The 27,828-nt window shown below is 45.3% G+C and overlaps 2 protein-coding genes across 2 annotated transcripts; one reads left to right on the top strand and one right to left on the bottom strand.

The window, feature by feature from the left end:
* The first annotated feature begins 488 nt into the window (after positions 1–488).
* Positions 489–9,455, top strand: LOC121562281 (thioredoxin-related transmembrane protein 2-B). The gene is made up of 8 exons (XM_045216863.1): positions 489–756; positions 1,334–1,394; positions 2,884–2,997; positions 4,732–4,808; positions 5,095–5,201; positions 5,436–5,501; positions 5,628–5,757; positions 9,041–9,455. Exons 1-8 carry the CDS (start codon positions 568–570, stop codon positions 9,218–9,220), a joined length of 924 nt encoding a protein of 307 aa, XP_045072798.1. The 5' UTR covers positions 489–567; the 3' UTR covers positions 9,221–9,455.
* A 778-nt stretch (positions 9,456–10,233) lies between these two features.
* Positions 10,234–25,405, bottom strand: LOC121557955 (palmitoyltransferase ZDHHC5-A-like). Its single transcript, XM_045216862.1, is given in 14 exon segments — positions 10,234–13,957; positions 14,977–15,003; positions 15,005–15,325; positions 15,327–15,374; positions 15,376–16,016; positions 18,104–18,216; positions 18,782–18,902; positions 19,185–19,311; positions 19,994–20,085; positions 21,031–21,133; positions 21,426–21,598; positions 22,266–22,423; positions 23,162–23,283; positions 24,465–25,405. Coding segments are annotated over 14 exon segments (2,430 nt in total). The 5' UTR covers positions 24,620–25,405; the 3' UTR covers positions 10,234–13,728.
* Positions 25,406–27,828: the final 2,423 nt, after the last annotated feature.

Here is a 27,828-nt window from a genome sequence, read left to right as displayed (position 1 = left end):
GCCAGATGGTGAAGCTTGATTCATCACTCCAGATCTTAGGCTTGTGTGCGGCTGCTCAGCCATGGAAACCCATTTCATGAAGCTCCAGATGAACAGTTATTGTGCTGACTTTGCACAGAACTTGTTCAGACAGTGCTTGTTCTGACAGTGCGAAAGCTGTGGCCATGTTCGAGAGAATCAAACCCCTAATGTATCATGGATTAAGTGTGAATGACTCTGATCTACAAGTAATAATGAGTAGTTATTTATGATGGATGGTGGTTTGTAGATCAGTCAGTCGGCAGTCGCCTGCACTGTCAGCTGCAATGTCGAACAAACCCTGTATGTAAAAAGTATTCCAAAAAGGCCACTTTTTTTTCCCAAATGAAGGAAAGGGAGGAGTCTGGTCTTTCTTTTGCCCTTCCTCTTTCGGAAAATGTTACCAATCATCGTTTTTTCAACTGGCCAATCACCACCATTTCACAAAGGAGGCGGGATCATTTCAAGGATTCGTCCGCAGTGACCTCGGACACATCCTTCCTCCCCTTTAATTCGCAGTTTATTTTATTTGTGTATCTAAATTAGAAAATGGCGTTGCTAACACCTCTCCTCGCATTCCTCTATCACTTGCCGCAGGTGTACAAGTGGCTGCTAAAGCCATACTATGTCGCGTCTCTGTTCATGTCAATCGCGTTTCTCATGATCCGCAAGACGCCAGGCGTCTGCGAACATCTTTCGACAGAACGAGAGGATGGCAACCCCTGCGACTTTGACTGGGTCAGTATTGGATGGTGTAAAAAATGGGGATTGAGAAATGTTAGGAAGGATACACGTGATTAGGCCGGGACAAAGATTTTGGTTAGATTGCCAACGAGCTAGCTAGCTATCCAATGCTAAATGTGATGACAGAGTTGGGGGGTTTAGTTAGCTAGCTAGCTACATGAATGGCCATTGTGAAATTCGGTGGGAGCTGGCCTGGGTTCGATATTGAAGGATGCTATAGACTGTAACCCGAACAGAGATCGGAAGGTAACGGGCAGGTGATGAGACAGAACCGTGCAAAGGGTGGGTGAACTGGGGAGTTAGCAGGTGCGTGCCCCCTCTCATACTAGGCTACAAGGGCCTTGTTTTTTCTTGGGCTGAAAGTGCCACTGCCACCATGAGTGCATGCACCAAAACCACCCAAATAAGTACAGGATGACACTGGCAATACTGGAGTTAGTTGCAGGCCTGCCCCGACCCTGTAATATCTTGTTTCGCCTACTAGGTAGTACTGGAGGCAGAAGATGAAATGTTTATAGACTGAAATGCCTTGACCTGTATGTTTATCCTATTATGTTCTCATGTTCCACAGAGAGAAGTGGAGATTCTTATGTTCCTCAGTGCGATCGTCATGATGAAAAATAGAAGAGCTAGTAAGTGTCAGCCCTGAACCAGAACCCTGTTATCATCAGAGATCTAGCAACCATACACATACTTTTATGACCCATTCTCATCTGTTTACTTACTTACACAAAGACCGACAGAGGCCGACACACAGAGGCGCACACATAGACGTACAGTTTGATATACCAAATCCTTGACCAATACACCAGCTCACTACCAGCTCACTACCACATCACTAATTCCCTCATGTAAATATTTCATACAGAGCTAAAGTCAAAGGTTAATCATTAGCAGAGTTCTACCCACCTGTGTTTAGACATTAGAAAACTGACCATCCCCCCTCAGTTGGTCATCACTAGTTACCACAGCCACATAGTGTTTAGAGTTTATTAGTCACATGCACAGGGTCACAGATGTAATTGCAGGGTACAGCTGACTAGTGGTGGCTATTCAGCAGCCTGATGGTCTGGGGGTAGATGCTATTGACCAGTCGTCTGTTTTTGCCATGATGCTCCTGTACTGCCTACGTGATTGAAGCGGGGAGAACAGGCCGTGGCTGAGGTCATAAACCCCGCCTATTTCTACAATTGATATTCTTAAAATTGGATTTGAACCTTAACCACACTGCCAACCTTATGCCTATCCCTAACCTTAAATGAAGACCAAAAAGCAAAAAAAAAATTGGGGATGAATGTTTATGATATAGCCAATTTTGAGGCTGCTCTATCTAGTGGAAACCCCTTCTGTTGGAGCTAGGGGTCTCCTTCAGCAGGCAGACATGTTTGTTTTACATGACATTCAACACATGGTTACCATTTCAGTAAAACAAGTACCCACACACATTGCTAGTGAAGTTTCACTTTTGTATCTACAAGGCTAACATTTCAGACCCTTAAACTTTGTCTGAGCAAATTGTTTTCTGTTTGTACTCATGTTATTGTTCTAGGTATTCAACCAATCTGCTATGGCAAATGTCTTGTCCACAAAGCCCTATTTGAATTAATAGTTCAGTGTTGTAAACAGACTGTTTTAATAGATAATTCATAGGAAGAAATGATAGGACTGTGTTGTCTGTTGACCTTGTCGTGTCATTGTGGTGTTTGTTATTGTAGCTCTGTTGGTCGTTGTCACTCCCTTCGTCTTTCATCTGCCTCCCTCCCTGCACCCCCCTCCCCCCTAAAGTGAATCCCGCACTTGTTAGGCCTCAACTACAAACTGTCCCTCTGTCTCAGGCTCAAATAGTTTCTACACGTTTCACTTTTTTCATAGTTCTTCATATCGATCCTTTACCCATGGTTTTACAAAACTGTTTGTTCCTGTCTTCTATTCGCATCTGTTCTTTCTCTCAATGTTATTGTTCTTTGTCAATGTTATCATCCTTGTTTTTTTACTCCTCCCCAGGTGCACTATTGTCTTCAACCTGCAAATTGTCCTTATTCTATGCAATACTTTCTCTTTTTAGATTCCCCCCCCCATTGTTTACTTGATTGAACCCCTCTCCGTCTCTCCTTGTCTCAGTAACGGTGGAACAGCATGTGGGGAACATCATTCTGTTCAGTAAGGTGGCCAACGTTATCCTCTTCTTCAGACTGGACATCCGCATGGGCCTGCTCTACCTCACCCTCTGCATTGGTCAGTGCACACACATTCACACACACTTGCACTACACAATGTGTGCGTACATACACACTTTGTTTATACATACACACACATACAGTACCAGTCAAAAGTTTGGACACACCTACTCATTCAAGGGTTTTTCTTTTATTTTTTACTATTTTCTACATTGTAGAATAATAGTGAAGACATCAAAACTATGAAATAACACATATGGAATCATGCAGTAACCAAAAACAAAATAAAAATATATTGTATATTTTAGATTCTTCAAAGTAGCTACCCTTTGCCTTTGACAGCTTTGCACACTCTTGGCATTCTCTCAACCAGCTTCACCTGGAATGCTTTTCCAACAGTCTTGAAGGAGTTCCCACATATGCTGAGCACTTGTTGGCTGCTTTTCCTTCACTCTGCGGTCCAACTCATCCCAAACCATCTCAATTGGGTTGAGGTCGGGTGATTGTGGAGGCCAGGTCATCTGATGCAGCACTCCATCACTCTCCTTCTTGGTCAAATAGCTCTTACACAGCCTGGAGGTGTGTTGGGTCATTGTCCTGTTGAATAACAAATAATAGTCCCACTAAGCGCAAGCCAGATGGGATGGCATGCCGCTGCAGAATGCTGTGGTAGCCATGCTGGTTAAGTGTGCCTTGAATTCTAAATAAATCACTGACAGTGTCACCATCACACCTCCTCCATGCTTCACGGTGGGAACCACACATAAGGAGATCATCCGTTCACCTACTCTGCGTCTCACAAAGACGGTTGGAACCAAAGATCCGAAATTTGGACTCATCAGACCAAAGGACAGATTTCCACCGGTCTAATGTCCATTGCTCGTGTTTCTTGGCCCAAGCAAGTCTCTTCTTCTTATTGGTGTCCTTTAGTAGTGGTTTCTTTGCAGCAATTTGACCATGAAGGCCTGATTCACACAGTCTCCTCTGAACAGTTGATGTTGAGACGTGTCTGTTACTTGAACTCTGAAGCATTTATTTGGGCTGCAATTTCTGAGGCTGGTAAGCCTAATGAACTTATACTCTGCAGCAGTGGTAACTTTTCTGTGGCGGTCCTCATGAGAACCAGTTTCATCATAGCACTTTATGGTTTTTGCGACCACACTTGAAGAAACGTTCAAAGTTCTTGACATTTTCCGGATTGACTGACCATGTCTTAAAGTAATGATGGGACTGTCGTTTCTCTTTGCCTTTTGAGCTGTTCTTGACATAATATTGACTTGGTCTTTTACCAAATAGGGCTATCTTCTGTATACCCCCTTACCTTGTCACAACACAACTTATTGGCTCAAATGCATTAAGAAGGAAAGAAATTCCACAAATTAACTTTTAACAAGGCACACCTGTTAATTGAAATGCATTCCAGGTGACTACCTCATGAAGCTGTCATCAAGGCAAAAGGGTGGCCATTTGAAGAATTTCAAATATAAAATATATTTTGATTTAACACTTTTCTACATGATTCCATATGTGTTATATCATAGTTTTGATGTCTTCACTATTATTCTACAATGTAGAAAATAGTAAAAATAAAGAAAAAACCCTGGAATGAGTCGGTGTTAACATACATATACATGGATACACACATAGACACACACGCTCCTCTACTGTTGTGATAATTAATTATACCGGTAAACGCCTGGTTAGATGACATGACCTATAACCTGATGACCCCTCATTCTGCTCTCTGATTGGCTAAGTACCCTTCATGCTGCTCACTGATTGTGTATTCCAGTGTTCCTGATGACCTGTAAGCCTCCTCTCTACATGGGCCCAGAGTACATCAAGTACTTCAGTGACAAGACCATAGAAGTGAGTACCATAGATTACCTCTTAAGGCTCTACTGTAACAGACAATATTACCATTGCCGTAGTAAAGGTAATGGTGTGTTATAGTGTGAAAATAAAACGGATGAGTGTATCAAAAATCATACTTTCACAGAATCGCAGAAGGTGACACCAATTAGGTTGTTGTTGACATTTCAGTTGAAAGTATGTTTGTCAGGTGATTTCAAAACCGACCCACCCAGAGGATATTTTTATTGCTTGAAATGTGACGTTTAGTGAAATTGATGGCTGACTTGTGACCCGGTTGCAGGATGAGTTGGAGAGGGACAGCAGGGTGATGTGGATCATAGAGTTCTTCGCTAACTGGTCCCCAGAGTGTCAGTCCTTTGCCGCCGTCTACGCAGACCTCTCCCTCAAGTAAGACAACGACTAATCTTCACTATACACGACAAAAGCCTTCATTTTAATGCATTGCACCATAAACCCTTAGCGTCAATATACAAATATACATCCTCTCCTGGATTGTCTCAAAACAGACCATCTCATATTGCCCTGTTTGTATCACCTGTCAGTTTGTGGTGCGACTAAAGTGGTAATGCTATTGCTGTGAGTTTCTTTGGGAAATGTATGTTTTCTCTCTCATGGTTACAGGTATAACTGTGCTGGGCTCAAGTTTGGGAAGGTGGACATCGGACGGTATGGAGATGTGTCAAAGAAGTAGGCCCCTTTCCTCCTTTCTCTCTCTCTGCAGATAGATTCTATTTAAGTGAAGTAGATTTCTGATTGGATGTCTGTGATTTGAAACGTTGAATTGCTTCCCGTCCTCCATCCATCTTCTCAAAGGTACAAGGTGAGTACCTCTCCCCTCTCCAAGCAGCTGCCCTCGCTGGTGCTGTTCCAGGGGGGCAAGGAGGTGATGAGACGCCCCCAGGTGGACAAGAAGTGTAGGGCCGTGTCCTGGAGCTTCACCGAGGTGAGAGGAGTGGCTTCAGAGCAGAACATAGACACACAGACATGCACACACACCAGGGTTTCCGTTAGCTGATAATAGCTGGCTTTTAGCCACACAAAAAAAATGAAAAAAATCACTTGAATAGAAAAGCAGATTAATAACATTGGCACCAGCCAATTGTCTGGGAGAAGGAAACATCCCTTTGCGAAATAATGCTTTTTAACCTACTCATTGATGGAAATACCAGCTGATGGAAATCTATTTGACTGGTCATACTTATCGGTCTATAGGTTAATTTGCAAAATTTAGTGTACAGTATATTCGTTATGTATTTTTTCACATGCGTATAGGATACAGAGCCTTTGAGCGGAAAATCTGTCAGACTGCACAAGAGCTCAGCAGCGTCTCAAACAGCAAATGCAAACAGAGCCAACGGAAGGCAGGCTTCATCAGCGCGTCACACCACTGCATTGCGCTGGAGGCAGTATGCATTTTGAAAATATACTTCATTGTTCGAAACCTGAACGCTTTAATACATATTGAGGCATGTATTGCCTTGCTTCAAAGTAGCCTAGCCAAAATCAGACCATATCTGTGGAGGCAATTATTTTATATAAACTTTCTTTCATTGACCAGTAGCCAAAGGCGAAATCCTAGTCGTATTAGCAACCCAATGCTAGTTGTTGCATATTAGATCTCCCCTCTTTCTACATTTCTAACCGATATTTTCGTCTCCGTCACATGAAACAGCTAACGTGCGGTGGCCTTTTGACAACAGTGTTTTCCTGCTAATTGCATTATGGAATGAAGACGTGTGTGTAGACTACTGCCTTGTGTGCATTGCTGCGCTTATAATGTGAAGAAATAATAGTTTATCATTTAAGCTAAACGTTCTGATCTGTTGCATCATCCTCATCGCCTAGGCCTACTGGTTGTATGAATTTGGGATCACCTTCCCACAACTGTCCCAGAGTCTGTTTGGATTAGGCTATTTCCCAGAGTCTGTTTGGATTAGGCTATTTCCCAGAGTCTGTTTGGAATAGGCTATTTTCCAGAGTCTGTTTGGATTAGGCTATTTTCCAGAGTCTGTTTGGATTAGGCTATTTCCCAGAGTCTGTTTGGAATAGGCTATTTCCCAGAGTCTGTTTGGATTAGGCTATTTTCCAGAGTCTGTTTGGAATAGGCTATTTTCCAGAGTCTGTTTGGAATAGGCTATTTCCCAGAGTCTGTTTGGAATAGGCTATTTCCCAGAGTCTGTTTGGAATAGGCTATTTCCCAGAGTCTGTTTGGATTAGGCTATTTCTTTCTCGACAAACTGAGTAATAGAATAGGTCAACTTTTCTACAATGGGGTGCAGTAGATTGACATAGGCTAGTGATTTTGCTGTTCGTTACTCGTCTTGTTGGCTGAGGAAAATTAAATGTGGACAGTTATTCTAAAATCCTCAAAGTGCACATCAGAATTCTGTAAAAAAGGACCACACATTGTAGCATCCTCGACTTGCATGTTCTGTTAATATGAATTACCATAATCTAAATGTAATTTGTCATTCTGAGCACAGTGTGTGAACGCCCTAATCCGGTTATGCACCCAATCCATATACAGTCGTGGTCAAAAGTGTTGAATGACACAAGTATTGGTCTTCACAAAGTTCGCTGCTTCAGTGTTATGAGATATTTTTGTCAGATGTTACTATGGTATACTGAAGTATAATTACAAGCATTCCATAAGTGTCAAATGCTTTTATTGACAATTACATTAAGTTTATGCAGAGTCAATATTTGCAGTGTTGACCCTTCTTTTTCAAGACCTCTGCAATCCGCCCTGGCATGCTGTCAATTAACTTCTGGGCCACATCCTGACTAATGGCAGCCCATTCTTGCATAATCAATGCTTGGAATTTGTCCGAATTTGTGGGTTTTTGTTTGTCTACCCGCCTCTTGAGGATCGACCACAAGTTCTCAATGGGATTAAGGTCTGGGGAGTTTCCTGGCCATGGACCCAAAATGTCGATGTTTTGTTCCCCGAGCCACTTAGTTATCACTTTTGCCTTATGGCAAGGTGCTCCATCATGCTGGAAAAGGCATTGGTCGTCACCAAACTGTTCTTGGATGGTTGGGAGAAGTTGCTCTCAGAGGATGTGTTGGTACCATTCTTTATTCATGGCTGTGTTATTAGGCAAAATTGTGAGTGAGCCCACTCCCTTGGCTGAGAAGCAACCCCACACATGAATGGTCTCAGGATGCTTTACTGTTGGCATGACACAGGACTGATGGTAGCGCTCACCTTGTCTTCTCCGGATAAGGTGTTTTACAGATGCCCCAAACAATCGGAAAGGGGATTCATCAGAGAAAATGACTTTACCCCAGTCCTCAGCAGTCCAATCCCTGTACCTTTTGCAGAATATCAGTCTGTCCCTGATGGCTTCTTTGCTGCCCTTCTTGACACCAGGCCATCCTCCAAAAGTCTTCGCCTCACTGTGCGTGCAGATGCACTCACACCTGCCTGCTGCCATTCCTGAGCATGTTCTGCACTAGTGGTGCCCCGATCCCGCAGCTGAATCAACTTTAGGGAGACGGTCCTGGCACTTGCTGGACTTTCTTGGGCGCCCTGACGCCTTCTTCACAACAATTGAACCTCTCTCCTTGAAGTTCTTGATGATCTGAAAAATGGTTGATTTAGGTGCAATCTTACTAGCAGCAATATCCTTGCCTGTGAAGCCCTTTTTGTGCAAAGCAATGATGACGGCACGTGTTTCCTTGCAGGTAACCATGGTTAACAGAGGAAGAACAATGATCTCAAGCACCACCCTCCTTTTAAAGCTTCCAGTCTGTTATTCTAACTCAATCAGCATGACAGAGTGATCTCCAGCCTTGTCCTCGTCAACACACTCTCACCTGTGTTAACGAGAGAATCATTGACATGATGGCAGCTGGTCCTTTTGTGGCAGGGCTGAAATGCAGTGGAAATGTTTTTTGGGGATTAAGTTCATTTTCATGGCAAAGAGGGACGTTGCAATTAATTGCAATTCATCTGATCACTCTTCATGACATTCTGGAGTATATGCAAATGGCCATCATCAAAACTGAGGCAGCAGACTTTGTGAAAATTAGTATTTGTGTCATTCTCAAAACTTTTGACCACGACTGTACGTCCGGTCAATTTCTCAAATGTCCGGTAAATTAAAATGCTGCCAGTCAAATGTCCTGAAACCCTGACACACACACGCATACAAACAGACATGCACACACACACACTCTTTCTCGCTCTCTTTCTCTCACACACTCAATCTCCCGCTCAACAGGAGAACATCATCCGGGAGTTCAACCTGAACGAGCTCTACCAGAAGTCCAAGAAACTCAACAAGTCCAAGGGAGACCGGAGCGACAAGATCAACGAATCACAGTTCCCGCCCGTGCTCGAAGAGGAGGAGCCAGAGGTCGACGCCCAGGAGGAGGAGACTGAGACCAAGAAGGACAAATAGAATTTGTCATGGGTAGTGGCCTCAGAAGAACGCTGTGACATCACAATGGGACTAGTTGGCGTTATGCTGATGCTGGAGGGGTGTGATGTTCTATCGAGGGAACAAACACATGATTGTTATGAATCCTTTTTGTTTTGCTGTATACTGTATGCAACAAGATTTGAGTTGCAAAATAATTTAATTATTGTTATGATTAATTCAATATTAACTAACTTAAATCTAAACTGTACAGTTAGATTTGTATGTCTCTCCATCGTACTTATGACAGTTTCATCAATCTTTCCACCAGTTCCCTGGAGAACCTCTATGCTCATCAGCGGGCGCGTCCCAAATGTCATTCTGTTACCTAATATAGTGCAATACTACAAAAGTAGTGCACTATATAGGGAAAAGGGTGTAATTTATGACTTAACTTTTAAGTGCATTTGATTTAGGCTTCATCTTGGAACACTACAATGATACACTCCGTTCATAGTGTTTCACTTGATTTAGAATAGAGTGAATGTTACACTCTCAGTCCGTTCCATGCTTGGTGAGCCAAATTGCATGCACCTATTTAACTGAAGTTACATTGGCTTTGTCCGAAATGGCAACCGATTCCTTATATAGTGAGTGCACTAGTCAAAAGTAGTGAGATATGGTGCCATTTCAAATTAAATTTGATATGCCACATGTGCTGAATACAACAGGTGTAGCCCTTACAGTGAAATGCTTACTTACAAGCCCTTAACCAACAATGCAGTTTTAAGAAAAATAAGTGTTAAGTAAAAAATTACAAATAATTAAAGAGCAGCAGTAAAATAACAGTAGGGAGGCTATATACAGGGGGTACCGGTACAGAGTCAATGTGTGGGGGCACAGGTTAGTTATTTCAGACGCAAACGTTGATTGACCCTATCTCCTAATATGGGGAGACTGAGCTGACAATGTTTCATATTGGACCAATGCCAGGCATTGGCTCGAAATGTCTCCTTTATTAGCCAATTGCTGTCAAAGGCTCTTCGCTGCATGTCTACTCTATTGGTTAAGACATGGTCAAACACTTCAAGCCATCTACCTACCTCCAATTGGGTCCATGATGATAAGATCGGGTGTGTGTCTATGAACCACGGTCTCTGTCCTAAAAGGCTGTCTTTGAGAGGGAATTGTTAAATATATATTAGCTAGTTTTTTTTCTTCCATAAGTGGTTGTCTGTGAGTTCTGTTATTGTCACCTAATCATAGTTTTCAGTTAAAGATGACGCTGAAGGGAAAGATGAGGATGGAGAGAACAGAGCGTTTTGCTATTAACGCCAATTCCATTTTAGAACTAGACCAGTGTTATTTTGTTGTCCACAAAATAGTCATATCAGCGATGGAGTTGTGGAAAGTTGAGGTAGGTAGTGCTAGTCTCTATCCCTCACTCTTCTACCTGACAGAATAGGAAGAATTACTTTTTTACTTTAAAAAGCTCCCATTTCAGGGCTGGCTTCTGTCTAAACACTCACGTCTTAATTTTTTTTTTTTAACCCAGTTGTCATTTTGTAATTGTTGACAAAACACATTTTTACACCAGTGCAAAGAAAAGTGTAAATTGAGGTGAAGTAGCACTTCTTCTAGGCGATGTAACAGAACATACATTTTACTACCCGTTTGACATTCCCTTGGTTACTGTATAATCCTGCTGTCTGTCTCAACGTTCTGTTCAGATTGTGTATTTGCTCCTGCGAATGCGTGAATGGGTGAGCCTACCTGCTGCTTGAGATGAAACCGTGAGGTGTGTCCGACGTGATGTTTTTTTTTATGCAATAAAAATGTGTACATTAATAAATTGAGTCTGGCAATGTTCCCGAACGCGGGAACATTGCCTTTACATTTCAAGTCGCGCTACAGTACTATAATCACAGATAAATGGGGATTTAAGCGTCTCAGTAACATGTACGTTTTGGCGCCACCTGGTGGCAATGTGGCATAATTCACAACCTACATTTTGTTACCACCTTCTGGTACATTGTGATAGGGACGGCATTTAAGAGTTATGGAGGGAGGCGAGACATGAAGCCAAGTTTTCAGCCCCACCAGTAGGGGTTTGCTCCCTACAAATGAACCTGAGAACTAATTACAGGCACCACTGGCTGATGTAAACCCCATAATCATTCTCTGTATCCTGTGTGGAAGAAATTCTGTTAAAGGTGCATGAAAATATACTGTAACTGGATCATCTTAACGTACCTATTTAAGTAACCTTAATTTACCTTTTCATAGCCAAAGTGGAATCCTTTGGTCCAGCTCAAAGTTCTACTCTGAATGTGTAGTAAGTAGCCTGTGTTCGGTGCTTTCTCCTCATGTGTTGCCAGACATCAGCAACCTCAACTACAAGCAGAACAAAGCATGCTGCCTTTGGTTTTAAAGACTTTATTACCAATGCTCAAACACACGCACATACACGCCCACACACACACACAGAGCTCTATACAGTACATATCTTTTTTTTTCTTCCAATTTCAAACACCCAAGTCCCAGGCCCGTACTTGTCTAAACATCATCTGCAAAAGGCATTGGCTGTTCCTGATGGCAGTCAAACATCTTTGCCTTCTCATTGGGCGACGTGCTCTTTTAGTCCTAGCCCATTTCTGACTGGTCAAACAAACTGTAAGTCTAAAGCAATGCCCTGTAAATTGTCCTAAAATCTTGCAAAGAAAAGTATAAATTAAATATAAAAAGGGTGTTACTTTCAGCTGCTCATCTCATTGGTTTAACCATTAACAAATAAAAGAGTAGGCTGATATGAATCACTTGCCCTCTCTGGATTGGTCGCGCCAAAGCATGTGATTCTCGCTACTTTCCCAATAGGTCAGCTAGTGGAAGGCAACCAGAGATGTCAGTATCTGGACCAATAAAACAAATATTTGGTTGTGTGTGTTATGGCACCCTATTCCTTATAGGCCCTGGTCAAAAGTAGTGCACTACATAGTGAATAGGGTGCCATTTCAGACACAACCATTACAAAGCTCAGAAGTAAACAAAGTACAACAGAGTATTTCTGAAATATGCCCCACGAGAAATCGAGTGGTTACTGTGTATCAAAGGACTTAAAAATGCTACATTGCCTTCTTTTATCAAATACATTGGTTCCCATTGGCTGAACCATAATTGTCCAGCTCCTCTCTTTGGCTGAAGACTCAAAACACAGCCTCTGATTGGCTGGTGCAGCCATCAATCTAAATGAGCCGCGTTCAAGGGCTAGTCGGAACTAGGAAACTGACATTTTCGACTTGCTAACTGGTTGAACGCGGCACGTGTTAAACTAAAAGCAGTTAGCAAGTCAAACATTTCCAAGTTCTGACTAGCACGTGAACGCGGCAACAGTTTTTTTTCCTGTTCAGTTACAATTTTTAAATTAACTCAAAGCAGAAAAACCCTATCAGCCCATTAAAAAAAATCTTGATCTTATCAACAGCTATATATAAATTCATATAAAAGAACATTTTGAAATTAAATAAGTAAAATTAAAAAACACTTCTCTCCTTGATTTTCAAGGCCATTGCTCCAAGGTTTGTTTAGAAAAGGCTGCTCCATCCTTAAAGTACAGACCTGACGATTTCGTCACTGGTCAGGTATTTTTATTTTTTTACCATTCCATTGGTCCTTAAGTGAAATCCCTCCCAGGGCACAGGGCCAGGCAAAACGAAATTCACCAATGACCCTACCCGTCTACTACAGTTTAGCATCTCCATTTCTGATTGGTCGTGAGAGAATGGCAGCGAGGTCACTAGCCAATCACAGTGGTCGATAGTGGCCGGAGCATGCCGCGGTCACCTTTAAATGCCACTGATTGGAGGAAATCACCATAAATTCCAAACCATATAATTCTGTACAGAGAATGAATCATTACACATTTATGAATGAATTAATAAATGAACATATTTTTTTTAAATATGGGCTGTGTTTACACAGGCAGCCCAATTCAGATGTATTTTGCCCAATCAGATCAGATCCTTTTACATCAGCTCTTTTCAGAGCTGATCTGATTGGTAAAAAAAAAATCAGAATTGGGCTGCCTGTGTAAAGGCAGCCATGTTGATCTTCCTTGTTTTATCCAATAAAAGGCAAACCCAGTCATAACTGTCAGTCGACCATTCCCAGAGTTAATTCCGCCCAGAAATTGGTGGATTGTCAAAGTGTCCCGCCTCTTCAGGGATATGATTGGCTCCCTGGGCCCATACGCCCACAATGTCATAATGGTGCATTGTGTTCTTGAATGTGATTGGTTAAACAACTTCCTCCCGATTAGTTCTGTAGTTCCTTAACTGGAGGTCTTTGAACGAGAGGGGAAGTCCGGAGTCCATCACATTTGGAAGAGGAGCAAAAAAAGTCAGTTTTATCACCCAACTTTTAAAACGTCTGTTTATTAAAAGCTTTCCTCTCTCCTGAAGGGTCTTAGAGGCAGAAATATCATCAGTCCATCTCTGACCCCTCCTTCACCTCCTACCCCTGATGCCATTAGTCGGAGTCGCCGCCCGTCAAACTCAGACTGAAATCTCATAGGTGGTCCCGCCGACGCCCGTCACCTTCTTCACCCCGCCCCCCGGCTTGTGGGCAGGGCTCTGGGTGTTTCCAGGGCTGGGATAAGCCTGTCCGGGGCGAGTGGACATGCTGATTGGGTGAGAGGGGGAGGAAGGGGTGGAGCCTGAGGAGGAAAGGGAGGACCTGGGCTGACCGTTCGTCCGGCTGAACAACTTCATCTGAATCTCATCCCTGGATAGAGAGAACGAGAGAGAGGGAGGAAGAGAAAAGAAGAGGAAGATTAGTTAAGAGGTTGGAGAGGAAGAGCGCACACTCATAGGATGTATCCCAAATGGCACCCTATCCCCAATATAGTGTACTACCTTTCACCAGGGCCCAAAGGGCTATAGGGAATAGGGTGCCATTTTGGAAGCATTCATAATCAAGCGATAGGATATATCCATATCATGCAGGGGTGACCAAGGGCTGGTACATACAGATATCTTCCACTGTAATCCTATAGTCAAACAGAGGGACGTCATGCTGGACAATGGTAACACACAGAGGGCAACAGGATAAAACACATCCACAACTACAGCAATAACACAACCATGATCTATGCAGGACAAAATGCATTTTGAGATAAAATAAAACATTTATCAAATCAAAAACTTTATAGGAAGATTAAAGTCCACAAATTGCTTTGTCATGACCATAATACATGCTAAAAACAAGGAATTCCTGCATCCCAAATGGCAATCTATTCCCTAAATAGTTCACGCATTTTGACCAGAAACCTATGGGCCCTGGTCAACAGCAGTACACTATATAGGGAACAGCGTACCATTACATAATGTATTGTGATACAGTAACATGTCTAGTAATAACACCATTACATAGTAAAGGGAACAGGGACAGGTGATGGAGACCGTTCGGGACAGAGAAAAACTAAATGGAACAACTACAGACAAATTGTACGTACCAAATGGCACCCTATTCCCTAGAGAGTGCACTACTTTTGACCAGAGCCGTGGTAAAGTAGTGCACTTTATAGGGAATAGGGTGCCATTTGGAACCGAACACACAACAGAAGCAGGGATGAGGAGAAGCACCGACTCTACAGACGAGTGGAAAACAGAGAACGGAAAAAAAGAGAGGAAAAGGAACTCACAGGAGCCTGGGAGGAGGAGGAAGAGAAGGAGGAGGAGAAGGAGGAGAAGAAGGAGGCAGCGGGCTGCAGTCAGTCAGTAAAGAGCAGAGCCGTTACTCACTTAGGTGCCTGGATCCCCCTCCCCCTCCCGCCCTCCCCCTCCGACCGAAGCCGACGCCTTGCGCACCATCCGGTACTGCATCTCCGCTGCCGCCGCCGAAGAGTACGACAGAGACTTCCCCAGCGGCGGGGGGTGGGGGGAGCGCGGGGGGTGCGTGGAGGGGGCCAGGGGGGTGTCCGTGGACCGGGTGCGGTAGGGGTAATGGTGGTGGGCGGCCGAGTCGGACAGGAGCGGGGGCCGGGAGAAGCGGGGGTGTCTGGAGCTGTGGCTGCTGTGGTGGTGGTGGTGATGGTGGTGGTGGTGTGGGTGGGGGGGCTGGGGGCCGCGGAGGAGGGAGGGGCTGAGAGTGGTTGTGCGATTCCTGGAGGAGTCGCTCCCTCTCGGGAGAGGCGGGGGGAGGAGGAGGAGGCGCGGAGATAGTGGGCACGGTGCGGGGAGGAGAGGAGGGCTACCGAGGAGGCGGAGGGCTGGTGGAGCTCTGCGTCTCTCTGCTGGCTGAGCTGGGCCGACAGGTAGGGGGAGGAGTACCCCAGGACAGGGCCCGGGCCGGGCGGGATGGGGGTATGGTGGCGCCCGGGCGACATGTCGGGGGCGGCCGACTCAAAGTCGGGGCTCTCGGAGGGCGTGAGCAGGCTGTCGTACGATAGGCTGCCGTTGCGCGGCGGAGGCGTCTGATTGGCCAGGCTCTTGTAGCTCGTGGAGGTCGTCGCCTCGGAGACGTGGGCCGCGTTGTGGGCAGGGCCAGAACGCACGCTGGAAGAACGGGAAGCCCCTCCCCCTCCGCCGGTAGATAGAACCGTTGGGTCTGAGAAGGAGGGGTAGGAACGTCCCCCTAGGGAGTAACCGGGGATACCGCCACCCCCTGACCCTGGTGCCCCCCCTACTGACCCCCCTCCTCCAGGTCTGTCTCCACCTCCTCCCAATCCTCCTCTCTCCCCTGGGGCCTCTCTCCCATCCAGACTGGGTTCAGAGCGGAAGCCAGGCTGCTGGCTGGACTGGAGCAGAGAGGACGACTCCTTCAGACTGTCCCCTCGACTCATCTGGTGGGGAGAGAGAGAGAGAGAGACAGAGAGACAGAGAGAGAGAGACAGAGGGAGAGAGACAGAGGGAGAGAGACAGAGGGAGAGAGACAGAGGGAGAGAGACAGAGGGAGAGAGACAGAGGGAGAGAGACAGAGGGAGAGGGAGAGAGACAGAGACAGAGGGAGAGAGACAGAGACAGGGAGAGAGACGGAGACAGGGAGAGAAAGAGGTGGAGGGAGAGAGGAGAGGAGGGAGAGATGAAGAGAAAGAAGAGAGCAAGAGGGAGGAGGGAGAGAAAGAAAGAGGGAGAGAAGATGAAGTCGTGTTAACTCTATCCTTGTCACTGAATCCCACACTGGAAAGTGGAATGAGAATTGGATGTCCAACTCTACAGACACAGCACTAGGCCACTACCAATAACACCACAGTGGGAAGAACAAGGCGAGACATCGGGAAAGGGAACTACTCTTTCAGACCAGATGCATGGGCTTCACTATTCACTACACACAAGGGGTCTGTGCGGGGAAGAATATATAGCCCTAGAACTTTTAGAATGCCCACATGGCTTCTGTTACATGATGTTATCTTTACAACACATAGGTCAGAAGAGTCCCACACCTTCAATAAAAACATTGAAACACACACACACTGTATATATACCCAGATGGCTGTGGGATAGAGAGGAGGGGGGCAACATGTGTGCCCAGTGAAACAATAAGCTTGTGTCTCAAATGGCACCCTAGTCTGCATTTAGTGCACTAATTTTGATGAGGGCCCACGGGGCTCTGTATAGGGAATAGGGTGCCATTTGGGACACAGCATAAGAGTTAATGAAATGGATGTTGTTGTGGCCCGGCTAACAGATAACACAATTAGAGTTAATAGAGAAAAAAAAAAACTATCTTCTTCCCCTGCTCCTGATAGAGCTCTTCTAACACATGGCTTGCATCCCAAATGGCACCCTATTCCTATATAGTGCACTACTTTTGACCAGAGCCTTATGGGGACCTGGTCAAAAGTATTGCACTTTATAAGGCAGGGATCTTCAACTTTGATAGGGGTGGGGGCCACAAAAGAATCTGAACTCATCACGACAACTCGCAACATTCTAGTAGCCCCCTCTTGACAGCAGAGAGAACATTTTAATGTTTTAAAGTGAATTTTGTGCACTTCTACACATTTTGCCATGGGGCAGAGAGAAGTTTTTGCTATTTTATAACTAATTTCATGCAATTCTACTCATTTTACCAAGGGGGTGTTTGCAGTTTTTTTATATGATATCCGGCCGGTAATTCGACCATGATAACATGTTGAGATAGCTGGCTGCTAAACTAACTTAGCAATCTAAAACATGTTTTGCTGACATGGGCTAATTGACTGACTATCAGTGACTGACATAACAAGAGAAAAACTGCTGATGCACAACCACATTTTGAAATGACACATTCTACTATTACTACTAACGTCAAACAGCAGCTGGGCCATTGACAGTCCACTGTGTGATTCCAGAATTGATTTAAGGGAATTATAATCAGATTGTGTGACATATAGGAAACATACCACACATGTAAAATAGGTCAAATAAAAATGAACTAATATGTGAATGAACTACCACAAAATCTTTCTACAACAAGAAATAGCTAGGGGAGAATATTTTCTACAACAGTGTGGGGAAAGCTATAGGCTAAAAGATGACACACAGGGTTGGGTAACTAGATCTAATAACACACACTCAAACTAAAGAAAATAAAGACAAATAGTCCAGCATTCACTTACTGATACTGTTCAACTGAAAGCCACTGAGTAACCAATCAAAAGGCAGGAAAAGAAGCCACAAGTAAAAAACAGAGATGCATTAACAAATCATAACAAATCAAACGATTAAAGACAGGCAGGCAGGCAGCCAATGAGATCCCTGATATATAACATATAAAGCTGAGTCAGAGAGAACGACGTGTGTGTTACCGGAGTAGTTTGATATGGATCATACCTCACACAGCATACACTCTCTTTCAGACACAGACTTTCACACAGACACACAGTCTTCCACAGTCACTTTATGCGCGAGCTAGCTGGTTGGCATCAAGACAGTGTGTGTGTGTTACCTGGTTGGCGTAGGCATGGGTGAGGGCAGTGTGGTTCTTTCCTGGACTGCTATAGGTCGGCCTGTACTTATACATGGTGGGTGTGGGCGGGGCTTTGTTCAGAAGACTACTCTCTGTGGAGAGACAGAGACACAGAGGGGGAGGGGGAAGAGGTAGAGAAGAGAGAGCGATTTAAATACATGAACTCAGGTATATAATTGTTTTCATACAAACTTCATTTTACCAGCTAAGTTGACTGATAACACTGTCATTTACAGCAACAACCTCGGTCGTGTTCATTAGCCACCAAACGGAAGAAAACAAACTGAAACAGGGAGGGACTACCTGAACTTGTCCAACAGGAAACACTTGTTAACCTTTTCCAAAACGTTTTCCTACGGTGTGTAGTAATGAATACAACTCTGGTGAACCGAGTGTGTGAGCTGTGCATGTGTTTCAATGCGAGTGTGTTTTAAGAATAATAATAATAATAATAATATAATAATATGCCATTTAGCAGACGCTTTTATCCAAAGCGACTTACAGTCATGTGCGCATACATTTTTACGTATGGGTGGTCCCGGGGAACGAACCCACTACCCTGGCGTTACAAGCGCCATGCTCTACCAATTGAGCTACAGAGGACCACATTTTAATGTGTGTTTGTGTGTGTGTGTGTGTGTGTGTGTGTGTACGTACCCTCTGTGTGTTGCCCGTGGTGACCTCTGGACAGGCCGGGGTACCTGAGCTCTGGTTTGGGTGGAGGAGCGGGCTCCGCATCGCACGACTGACTCTCCATCATCTCCAGACTACTCTTAGACTGAGGGAGGGAAGGAGGGAAGGAGGGAAGGAGGGAAGGAGGGAAGGAGGGAAGGAGGGAAGTAGACAGAAAATAAATGACATTTAATAGAATAAATGTCAGTCTATACAGCACAGTGCCGTGGCAGAGTGACAACTGGAGTGCAATAACCATTCCCAATGCTGAGAGCAAGAAGGAGTAATGAACATACAGATCGTGAGTGTATGCGTGCATATGCATGAGTGTGTGTGCGTCTGGCACGTGCGTAAACGAGTGTCTGTATGGGTCTTTGTCGCGTCATACCCGGTGGAGGTCTCCGTGGATACCGTTGTCGAGGACCTTGGCGGCCAGCTGGGTGTCAGTGAGCTGTGGCCGGAGGAATGGAGGCTGGACAACCACACTGTGAAGCTTCCTCTTCCTCCCCAGGTACCTGATGAAGACGAAATCAAATCATATTATTAAAAGGACAAGGAGGAAGAGGAGGAGAGTGAGAAGAGGGTACCCGATGAAGAGGTACAGGGAGAAAGAGTAGTAAGAGAAGGAACGGATGAGGGAGAGCAAGAAGCACATGAGGAGGATGAAGAGGACCCATAGAGATAGATAGAGGACTCATCTTTGTATCTGTGCCATTATGGTGCCTGTAACAGCACAGGCAGCGCCACTGAGGTTATCTCCATTTAAAAGTAGTCCATTTTCATAATTTTGTGTTTGAAAAAAATATACAATTGGTTTCCTGAACCAATGCATGTCATTCAGTTATTGTGGCCACTAGATGGCAGTGTTCTAGCTTAAATCCCTTTAACTAAAGGCAACCCAATTTGAAGAAGACAATGCTCTGATCATTGGCTGATTGCTCCCAACCCATAGGAAATCTCACCCAGTTGACTACTTTAAAAAGGTGGAAGCCCTCAATGGAAATGTCCAGGCTAAAACGGGTTATATCCATCTAGAGTCCTCTATCCATCTCTATGAGAGGACCTAGTCTCGGTCATCAATCAAACCCCTAATAGCATGCAGGGATGACCGCAGCTCAATACACTGTTTGAACTGATAGTGTACATCTTGTTGCATTACTATTAGTAGAAATCCATAGACAACAATGAGACAGAGACCTGGGTGCTTGGGAGCTGCAGAGCACGTGAGAAACGTTCTTCCAACAGCCATTAGTGAAAGGGTTCACTCCTCCCCTAAACTTCCCCGTCACCTGTGGGAGAGCGAGAGAGAGAGAGAAAGATGGAGGAAGAGGAGAGAGAGAAAAAGACAGGGGCGAGGGAGCGAAAAAGAGGAGGGAGAGAGAGAAAAAGAGAGAAAGAGAGAGAAGATAGATATAGAAAGAGAGAAACAAGAAAAGGTAATTAATTTTCCTCAAGGTATCATCCATTCATCAATACAACATATTTCAAGTGTAAACATCAAACATGGAGCGTCAAATAAAAGAGGGGGATAAATAGAGGGGAGGGAGGGATGGGGGGGGATGAGGGAGAGGAGGACAGAGGATTATCCTCTCTCCTTGATGAGATTATGACCTGTGTATTTTCATTCAGGGGAGGGATGGAGGGAGACCGGGATGGAGGGAGGGATAGAGGAGTCATATTTTCAAGGATTATCATAGGGCCGTTAAGAACAACGTCAACATAAACGCACACCAACGGTTTAGTTCTCGGACAACAACAAAAGAGGTATGTGACAGAAAAACCCGTCAGATAAGAGGGTGTGATTGTTTAGGATGGGTTGGGCGGAGTGTTGGATCTGACTCAAACAAGGGGTCTACATATCTCCTCAAGGAGAAGAATGGACATGAATAAGTTAACGCCTTATCTGTAAGCATTTCATTGCAATGTTTACACCCGTTGTATTCTGTGTACATGACAAATAAACTTTGATTTGATTTAATTTTTATCTCTATCTCAGTTTTCAAGTGGTATGCAGATTTTTTTCTGTGATAAGCATATCTCTCACTATGTACGTGATGACAGCTCATCTTTGCAATTGCAGGGCAAATTCTAGTCCAGGGAGCTGCCAGCTTTGGTTCCAGCCTCTTGGCTATTAGGACATTTCTGACAGAGGTAAAAGCACTTTGAAAAGGACAGTTATACCTGTTAGTTGGTGGTTCGTTCCTGGTGTGTGTGTGTGTGTGTGTGTGTTGTACCTGTTCGTTGGTGGTTCTCCCCCGGGCCACCAGTACCATGTGGAAGCCAGTGAGACCAGCCACTGGGATGAAGAAGAGACCAGCCACACACATCACTGCCATACTGAGAGACCAGGGGTTAAGGAGAGAACAGAGACACTGAAACACCAACTAACACACTCATAGGGCGCGTCCCAAATGGCACCCTATTCTTTCATAGTGCACTACTTTTGACCAGGGCACATTTGGGATGCTGCCATAGACTTTAACACTTCCGAAATGTGTTGAAAATTAAATACTCACATGAACCAACCTATACATCCAACCAACAACACACACCCCCAACCCCACCAAAACATCCACACCCTTGGCCTTTAGGACATTCCACCCCCCCCCCCCACCTATGTACAGGATACGTGACGGCAGAGTGGACCCTGTCCAGCTGCTGTGTGTGGTAGAGGATGTAGAGCAGTCCGAAGCCAAACACTCCCATGATGTGGACCGTCAGGGACAGCAGGAACAGGAAGAAGTAACGGTAGTTCCTCCGGCCGATACAGTTGTTCACCCACGGGCAGTGGTGGTCAAAGTCCTGGAGGGGGGAGAGAGGGGATGGGGACAGGAGAGATGTGGGAGAGGAGCAAAGGGCGAGTTAGAGCCAACTGTGCAAAGTTAAAGGGATAGTGCAAGATTTTGTGTTTGTGTATGTTTAGGTGAGACACTGACAGTAGATTGCATCTCCACAGTTTGTGTCCAGTACGCGTGTTTCACTTCTACTTGGATCGGACAAGAGTTTTACACAAGAGCGTCCAACTCTTTGTTTCTCTGGCGCCCCACTCCCCCACCCCAGCAAGGATGTTCGCCTCTCTGGTCCCATAGGATAGTGGAGGATATTATATATTGACCTATAATAGCAAGGGTTGAAGCCCTGGGGGGGTTGAGGGCTCATTCCATCAGAGGTTTGTTCAAAAGGCATCTTTTTAGAGCAGGGCTCTCCAACCCTGCTCCTGGAGAGCAACCCTCCTGTAGGTTTTCAATCCAACCCCAGTTGTAACAAACCTGATTTAGCTTATCAACCAGGTGTGCTTGATTAGGGTTGGAGGGAAAACCTACAGGATGGTAGCTCTCCAGGAACAGGGTTGGAGAGCCCTGCTTTAGCTGATACGTGATGACATACTTGACCCTGTCCAGCTGTATGTTTATGTGAGACAGTGTGTGTGTGTGTGTGTGTGTGTGTGTGTGTGTGTGTGTGTATATACCTCCACACAGTTGTCACACACGGAGCAGTGTGAGCAGCGGGGCGGTCTGTAGAAGCGGCAGGTTGAACACCACTTCATCCTGACCTGGATGCCTCGGATCTCCACCGTCTTATAGAGTGGAGCGCGGAAATCATCCTCCTTGTCCTCATCCTCATCCGCTGGAGGAACACACACACACTGTTAATACACTAGCAAGAACACATACCCCCTTACTAGATCACCATGAACACACACACACACACCGTTACTAGATCACCATGAACACACACCCTTACTAGATCACCATGAACACACACACACACACACAGTTAATGCACTAGCAAGAACACACACCCCCCTTACTAGATCACCATGAACACACACACACACACCGTTACTAGATCACCATGAACACACACCCTTACTAGATCACCATGAACACACACACACACACACAGTTAATGCACTAGCAAGAACACACACCCCCTTACTAGATCACCATGAACACACACACACACACCGTTACTAGATCACCATGAACACACACCCTTACTAGATCACCATGAACACACACACACACACAGTTAATGCACTAGCAAGAACACACACCCCCTTACTAGATCACCATGAACACACACACCCCCCTTACTAGATCACACACACACACTCCCTTACTAGATCACCATGAACACACACACACACACACACACACTGTTAATGCACTAGCAAGAACACACACCCCCCTTACTAGATCACACACACACACACCCTTACTAGATCACCATGAACACACACACACACACACACACACATATACATACTACATAGCATAGGCAGTAGACAGTCATCCAGAGTTTGCAGGGAGCATGGGATGGGAGGTAGGTGTTGTTATAAATCTGTGCAACACACACACACACCTCTGGGGAAGATGCCCGGGTCCATGAATGTGGCCATGCAGAAGTTGGCCAGGACGAACAGGAAGATGACACCGTTGTAGATCGGCACGGCAACCGAGAACTGCTCCGTCAGCCATGGACACCTGAAAGAGAGGGAAGGAGAAAGAAGTTAGATCCTTTGTATTTATTCATAACAAGAACCACAGCAAAACCCAGTTGCCTCTTTGAACACCTCAATAAAGGAAGGAATATCACGGCAGTATTGGTGACAGTAAGCTCCATCTATGAATTTGAGAGTGGCTACATTTGTCCAGCCCCACCCTCAGCTTTATAGCAAACCTAGTGGCAGGGCTGACATTCTTTGAGTAGGCCTTTAAAACAGTGTGTTTGACAGGGAGGGCAGTGGCCGTCCAGACGCAAAATTGTCAACAGTATCTGTTTAGGAAGAGCTTGTCTCATTGCCATGGGAACGGGGTGACCCACATATGGAGATCACCTGTTGCATGGACAACGGGCCAAGACCCAGAGAGAGAGCGAGCGAGGTAGTTCATGCTAGGTTTAGCAAAGGCCGCGCATTCGTCTAGTGAATAAAGCACTTGCTGATTAAACCGAGTTGAGCAAATTCAGAGGGAGACGGATCGCAACAGAGAGAGAGGGGATGAGATGGATATAGAAGGACAGGGACAGAGAGAGAGAGAGAAAAAGACAGCTCTTTATTAAGGGTGACAGATGCTGGCCTATTTTCCCTCTATTCCAGCATGGTGGTGGTTGTTGTTGTAATATGGAGTAGAGCTATGAACTGACAGGCCGCTCCAGACACACCCTGACCTGTCCTGTCTTACTCTGCACTACTAGTACTGTCACACACTCAACTGTGTGTGTGTGTGTGTGTGTGTGTGTGTGTGTGTGTGTGTGTGTGTGTGTGTGTGTGTGTGTGTGTGAGAGAGAGAGTAGTGTGTGTGTCTAGGTTTATGAGTGTGTGTCTTTACGTCTGACGTTGCTCTGTTCTGTCCCATTGCCAGGGGTTGACTGACTACATTCCTCAATAACGTTACCTGCCACACACTACAGGCAGGCCCTAGGGGACTGGTGTGTGGGAGGAGTGTGTGGGTCGGAATTTATTAACCAAGTGAGGGTGTGTGTGGTGATAACAGTGTTTATGTTAAGGTGTGGGTGTGTTTGAGGAGACGGTCGTGTGTGTGTGTGTGTGTGTGTGTGTGTGTGACTTGTGTAGGATGTGTACACGCTGTGCATTTGAGCATCTGTGTATGACGTGTGTGTATGTGACCTGGGGGGGTGGTGGTGGTGGTTTGGTTGTACTCACGTGAAGCAGAAGAAGAGTGTGGTGGATCCCACCAGGAAGGCCGTCGCTGCCGACACGGGCACGTAGCGGGACGGGCGAAGTGGCCGGGACGGGGAGGCGGTGTGGGGGGGCGAGGGGAGGCCACCCACACCCCCACTCTTACTGCTGCCCGGCATCACACAGGGGGAGAGGGGAGGGGGGGGACGGTGGAATTACCCCACCCAGGGGGGAGGTGGGGATGAGGGGGTAGGGGGATTTGTTTGGGGTGTGTGGATGGAGGGATGGATTATAGATTAAGAGAAAGGGCGTAGAGAGAGAGGGGGATTGAGGGGGTTAGAGAGGGAGGTAGAGGAGTCCCCTTCTCAATCGGACCAGAACGAGAGAAGACCTCTGCATGTTCACCGGAAAGAGGGGGACAAAAAGAAAGAAAGGGTAGATTCGCCCTCCCTAAACCGTGTGTTCAGAAAACAAAATCTGTCCCTTTGCTTAAAAAGTTGTGGGATGTCTATTCAACTTGACCTTTGGCCTTGTCTGAGAGGAGGGGGTAAGACAGAGATAGAGGGGGGTATTTGATTGAGATGGACTCGGACAGCTGCAAGAGGCTTAAAGATCCTCCACTGTAATGCCTTTGTAAACGTAAAAGTAGATCAACAGAGCCACTATTTAAAGATGTGTTCTTATAAAATCGAGCCCATGCTGCTCTATGCTTGAATTACTGGCTTATATAGGAGGACAATAACAACAACTTCTGCTCAATTGTGTGTCAATCTCAAGGCTGATACTTTTAAATTGCTTGGTTTTTCTTTAGTCTTTAAATGGTTCCTTACAGTGGATTTGGGTAAATATAAGGAATATCAAGAAATGTGCGCGTGCGAGAGGTAAATAACTTAATTGAAGGCTTAGTGATTTTACGATACAACAAGAAAATAGTGCAATAAAAAAGCTGTGATATGGCTTGATTGTTTCGGGTGTGGTATATAAAAACCTTGGACTGTCCCTGTTCAAAAGAAAATAAGAGGTATGTCCTAGTAAAGCATAACGTATATGATTTGGTGAAGCGGTTTTAACTGAAATTCCTTCTTTATTTCTTACAATCTTACTCTCCTCTAGTCCCTAGACTCATAAATGGTTTTTAAAAAACACTCAACTCTGGAGGTCAAAATGTCAGTTAGGTACAGAGGATGAGGCGGATCGCTTTGGTTGACCTGCTATACATAGCCTGTTCAATGACAGCCCGTATCAATAACTTAATATTTAAAAGAACTCTGGTTCAGTTCAATGACATTCAGACCCAATAACCGTCTTCCATTCCAGACTAAGATGACAGATTGTACCGTCCATCGATTGTTCAGTCGGTAGCCTGTTCAGTCTGTTGACTATTCTGTCTGTGATATAGACCGTCTGAGTATCGATTTGGTTCTGACACAGAGGTTTTAAAAGGGTATGGAGCGATTGAGAGGTAGAGATGGATTGCAAGGTTTTTGATTTGTCGCAGGTAAAGATATAAAAAGATAGCAACTTAATCGTTCATGTTCTGCCTCGATAGAAAGGTAGGCTATCACTGGAGCTGGTCTAGTGTGTAAACAGGTAGTTGATATGCAGAAAGAGGGAAAGAGAAAAACAAAGAGAGAAAGAGGGGGGAGAGAGAGCGAGAGGTATAGCAAAAATGGTCTTTGATTGTGGCCAAGTGGGATTCTTGTCTGTGTATTTTGCCTCCTGGTTGGCTCAATCGTCAGATGAGACAGGAAAAACAAAACAACGTCAAAACGAGAGCTAGAAATCAGCGGAGACGGATATCAGGCAGTCCTATAGTTGCTCTGAAAGTCAGCTAGTTTCCTTATTCAATAAATGGCTGTCCCTTCAGTCCAAACAGAGTCTTAAAAACGCCAATGTGCACGTAGACGGACGCTCAGACTTTGTTCTTCCTGGTCGGGGCATCCCTGAGCCAATGGGAGACAAGTAGGAAGTCTCAGACGTCGATCCCACCTGCTACAGGTGTGTGTCGAAGAAGACATGTACGCAGGTCAAATTGTGTGTGTCCCTGTAACCTGGAGGTGTCCGTGAGGGTGCACATATCCAAAACACCCTCTTGTAAAATCCACACAAAAAAACACCCCTTAAAGATCCTCCAGAAATATGGTAAAAAAAAATAAAAAAGCAATGTGAAGTTGAACCCAGAGAGGAAAGCCTGAAGATTAGAAGCTGGAATCTGTATTCCCTAGTGGGGTTGATGAGGAGCTCCTCCCCAGTGTCTGTCGAGACCCAAGGCCCAGCTGTGTTAGCTAGCCAAGGAGAGGAGGATGAGGAGGACCGTTAGTTACATAAGCCTCCGTCTCACTGAGCGAGGCAGCCAGCCAGCCATTCCTCCAGGGCCATTCCTGTCCTTCCGTCCCCCAGCGTAGTGCACCGAGAGGAGGGAGGGGGCACACCCTCCCACCACGACCCCTGGGAACCAGCTCTGGGTCTTGGAGTGCGTGTCTGAGTGACTGTGAGATAATGTTTATGTGACTCACTAGGGCTACTTCTAGAGGACTGTGTGTGATTCTGTGTGTGTGCGTGTGATTGTGTGTGTGTGTGAGATATTCTGTGTGTGTCTGACTGTGTTAGTGTTAGTGTCTCTATCTATCTGTCTCTACTGTCTGGGTCAGCATCGAATTCTGTTTGTGTCTGTCTCTACGCGTGTGTGTGTGGGTCTCTCCGTCTGTGTGTGTGTGTGTGTGTGTGTCTGTGTGTAAAGGGGGAGGGTGGCAGTTAGGAGAGCAGAGTGATCATCTGTAATGAAGAGAGTTTAAATCCAACAGGTTTTCCAACGGGCACGGTCTCCCTCTCCACCCCCACTGTGGTGGCACTGGTGATCCTCTTCTCCTCTCTTTAGTCAGATACGTCTGGCAGGGCCTCTAGATGTCTGGTGGGATACAGCTCCTATAGGGAGGGAGAGGAGAGAACGAGGGAGGGGAGAAGAGGAAAGGGGGAGGGAAAGGGTGAAAGGGAGGAAAAGCGTGGGAGAGATACACGTGCTTAGCTCCATCATGAACCCAAGACAATTCTATGTATGGGACTTCATTGTAAACAAACAGCATTCAATGTCGAGCACCAACTAGTCTAGCAGGAATGCTTCGGTTGTTCACCTTGCTTCTGCTGTGTAAGTTATCTGCTGTTGTCACTGTGTGTGTGTGTGAGTGAGTCTGTCAACCGTGAGTGTGTCCGCGGGCAATATCTTTTTTTTTTTTTAGCTCGGCCAGCAATCATTCTGGTTCCTAAAAAACAAATCCATAAAAACAAGGTGTGTGATTCGGTCTGGCAGATATTCCGTTAGCACTCCAGGGATTCATCTGAAAGAGTGTGAGAACAAAAATAGATAAATAAAAAAAAAATATCCTGTCTC

The sequence above is a fragment of the Coregonus clupeaformis genome, unplaced genomic scaffold (assembly GCF_020615455.1).
Source record: "Coregonus clupeaformis isolate EN_2021a unplaced genomic scaffold, ASM2061545v1 scaf0830, whole genome shotgun sequence".
Taxonomy (NCBI): domain Eukaryota; kingdom Metazoa; phylum Chordata; class Actinopteri; order Salmoniformes; family Salmonidae; genus Coregonus; species Coregonus clupeaformis.
This window is presented reverse-complemented; position numbering and strand designations above follow the sequence as displayed.